We start from the raw sequence: 3,014 nt of genomic DNA on the forward strand, positions 1-3,014 counted from the left end.
TTACACATTGTATACATTTAACGTTGCATAGATTTTGAATGAGTTTTCAGTGTGGGTGAGAGTGAGTTATACAGAGGGTGCTGTGCAGGGTGTGAATGTGTGGTGTGTGTGTCTCAGTGTGATGTGTCTCGGGTGGGGCTGTTGTGTATTTGGGGAAGTGTTTGAATGGTAATCTTTGGGAAAGTCCTTTGTTTCCGGGAAATCACGGTTTCTCTGTTCAGACTGAACGGCATCTCTCGGCCCAGACCGATCGGCACCACCTTACAGTTTGTCCCTCTTGGCACCGTGAGCCATTCACAAGGTTTCGACGGTGTCATTTCAGTCTTTGCAAGGTGGGTAGCCGTAGTGGGCTGAGGGCTAAGATCGTGTTGGTGGATGTTTTCACAGATTTGATGAGGTGTCTGAAGTAGCAGCATTGGAATACCGTGAAGAGGAAGATGAGTGCGCTTCCAGCAGCACATCCTCGAAGTATCCAGTCCCACCAGGAATATGCACTCTGTGCCGATCTGGTGGATGTGCTAGACAGAATCTGTGCAGTCTTTCGCGCCAAGTTTGTTTCTACTTGCGCTTGGGAGAGGTGATACTCGGTTTGAAGAATAACTTTCTGTACCAAGTCCATCGTTTCGATCAATGCCTTTGTTCCATGTTCATAAAAGGTGTCATCCCACCAGGGGGCGACCTCTGCATCCTGTGGCATTCTTCCAAGGATGTTGATCTGACCCATAGAAAAGTCCTCTGTCACTTCCAAGCAGAAGGAATGATTGGCAGGGCAGGTTAGCCCCCCATATGTGAAGGAGTTCATCTCGCTGATGATGCACCACTGTATATGAGACACTTGGACAGCATTCGAATGACCATGTAACGACTGAACATTTACAAGCTTGTTATCACTGGGAGAGAAAGGTTGTAATGTGTTACATGTACAGACAACATAATTGTGAGTTTCTTGACAACAAGTGCGGCTGGTAAATAAGGTCTCAGTACCCTTCAAAGTCATATAACCAGTGAGGTGGTCCCACTTAATTACCTGATCTTTAACGACCATACCGATGGAGCGAATAGTAGTGGAATTTGGATAGACTTGGTCTGGGTGGATCAAAGGGAAGGTGACAAAGAATCCAATGCAACCGATACATTCTTTTCCAGTATACATCATAATTGTAGATAGCAGTTCTGAATACCTTACATTTTTCATTTTTTCAGAAGAGAGCCATCTATGCAGGTCTAAAATCTCAATTAAATCACTCAAAACATGCCTTGGGGTTTTATGGAGGCGAAGATCTAAAATTTCCTGTCTAGTTGCAGTGAATAAATCTTGAGCATATGCTTTGCAGGCTAAGTCACGTTCGATGTTACGGGTCTGATTGAACAATGTATGGCTGATCGTTAGAAGCGCCTGCGCTTCGGATCTAACCGCTTTGATTAGGTTATCATTGCTATTGGTGATGTGTTGAAAACCAGTGGCCATTTGGTCCATCAACCATGAGGAGAATTGAGATTGTTTGGTTATTTGGTAGGTGTTAACTGCTGAATTAACTGATCCGAATAAGCCAGCTATATTACCAAGCAGGTCTCGTTTTGAACGAGCAGGTGGAATTTGGACGGCAAGTCTGTCTTTGTAATCAGAAATTAAATCATCGATTCGTGACTGTAGCCATGTAAAGGAGTCATCGTTATCATCACAATGTTCTGTAAAGGCAGAGAAAATGTTGGAAATGTTGTAAGTTACATGTGTCATCACCAAGTTTACATCATGTAATAAAGTCTTGTTAAGGTTTCCTCGGATCAGACCACCAGGAGGAATAGGGTGTAATTTTGGACATTCTTTAGGTTTGGTGTATCCACAGGTGGTTAATTCAAAGCAATATTTAGATGTCCATGAACAGTTTTGTGGATTGGTGAAATTGTCTAAGTTATGTGAACATTCACCTATGCAATAAGTTCCTTCTTTTCTGTTGGTCCACACAAAAGTTTTTGGTATTTGATCATGTGGTGTATATGTTGTGAGATTATATATGGATTCCGTAAATCTCATGTGTGTGTCATTGTGGGTTTCTGTGTGTGAGCACCTATATGTTGCAGGTTCCAAACTTTTGACATAATAGCATAACTTAGGGTCTATGCCATTATTATTGTTCTCTTGTACAGTGTGCATACTGCCAGTTGTTTCGCCTGGATGTATTTTAAGTTGGTACCAGGCGGTTATGTTGTGCATGAATGTGGGTGCTCGAGTGTATCCTGAAAAGCTTTCAACAGGTGGGTGTGTACTACCTGACCTACAGCAAATTTGTGGTGCACAATTTGGTTCCGGTGCTAAACCGGGAGGCCATGTAAATGTCTCTTTGGGTGTGATAGCAATTTTTGGCATGGATGGCCCCTTAGAGTATTTCCACACCCACCTCCCGCAATTCAGGTTGTGTGTGAGTGAAACCCTTTGGCCCAGTCTGATGCACGTGGGCCCTGATATTTTTCTCTCTTCCGGTCTCCATGGGATTGCTGCAGTCAACCTGGAAGACATGAAGAGGAAAATATTGACAATTATTTATTTATTCTGTGTACCTTTGAATAGCTTGCACTGTGACATGTGATACCATCTCAATTTTCCTTTTACGGATGTGGCCACACAGCTGTTGCATACAGCTTTAATTTCATATGGTCCATGCCATCGGGGCGTGAAAGCTCCTTGTTTCACAAAGACGCGTATCATTATCATGTCCCCTTCTGAGAATTTCACCTCAAAGTTTGGGTTGAATTGTGCATCGTTCATCAGATCTGACTGCTGTTGTTTCAGAGCAGCGTGTGCATGTAGCACTTCCAGCCTCTCTTGTAATCGTTTTAACACAGACTGTTGTGTTGCAATCATGAGAGGTCCCAGGTCTGCTGGGGTGATTTCTGGGTCTATGGGTAGTTTCATGACCCTTCCAGTCATGAGTTCAAATGGACTGATACCTGTGGCCTTTGAAGGCGTTGCCCGTATCACTGTTAGGACTGTGGGTAGGGCATCAATCCATTTG

At 43.6% G+C, this 3,014-nt stretch overlaps 1 protein-coding gene across 1 annotated transcript; it reads right to left on the bottom strand.

Annotated features, from left to right (window-relative positions):
- Positions 1-313: 313 nt before the first annotated feature.
- LOC307142751 (uncharacterized protein) lies at positions 314-1,738 on the bottom strand (the record flags this gene model as incomplete). Its single annotated transcript, XM_079843821.1, has 1 exon — positions 314-1,738. One exon carries the CDS (start codon positions 1,736-1,738, stop codon positions 314-316), a length of 1,425 nt encoding a protein of 474 aa, XP_079699947.1.
- Positions 1,739-3,014: the final 1,276 nt, after the last annotated feature.

The sequence above is a fragment of the Gobio gobio genome (genome assembly GCF_949357685.1).
Source record: "Gobio gobio genome assembly, chromosome: 19".
In the NCBI taxonomy this organism is placed as follows: domain Eukaryota; kingdom Metazoa; phylum Chordata; class Actinopteri; order Cypriniformes; family Gobionidae; genus Gobio; species Gobio gobio.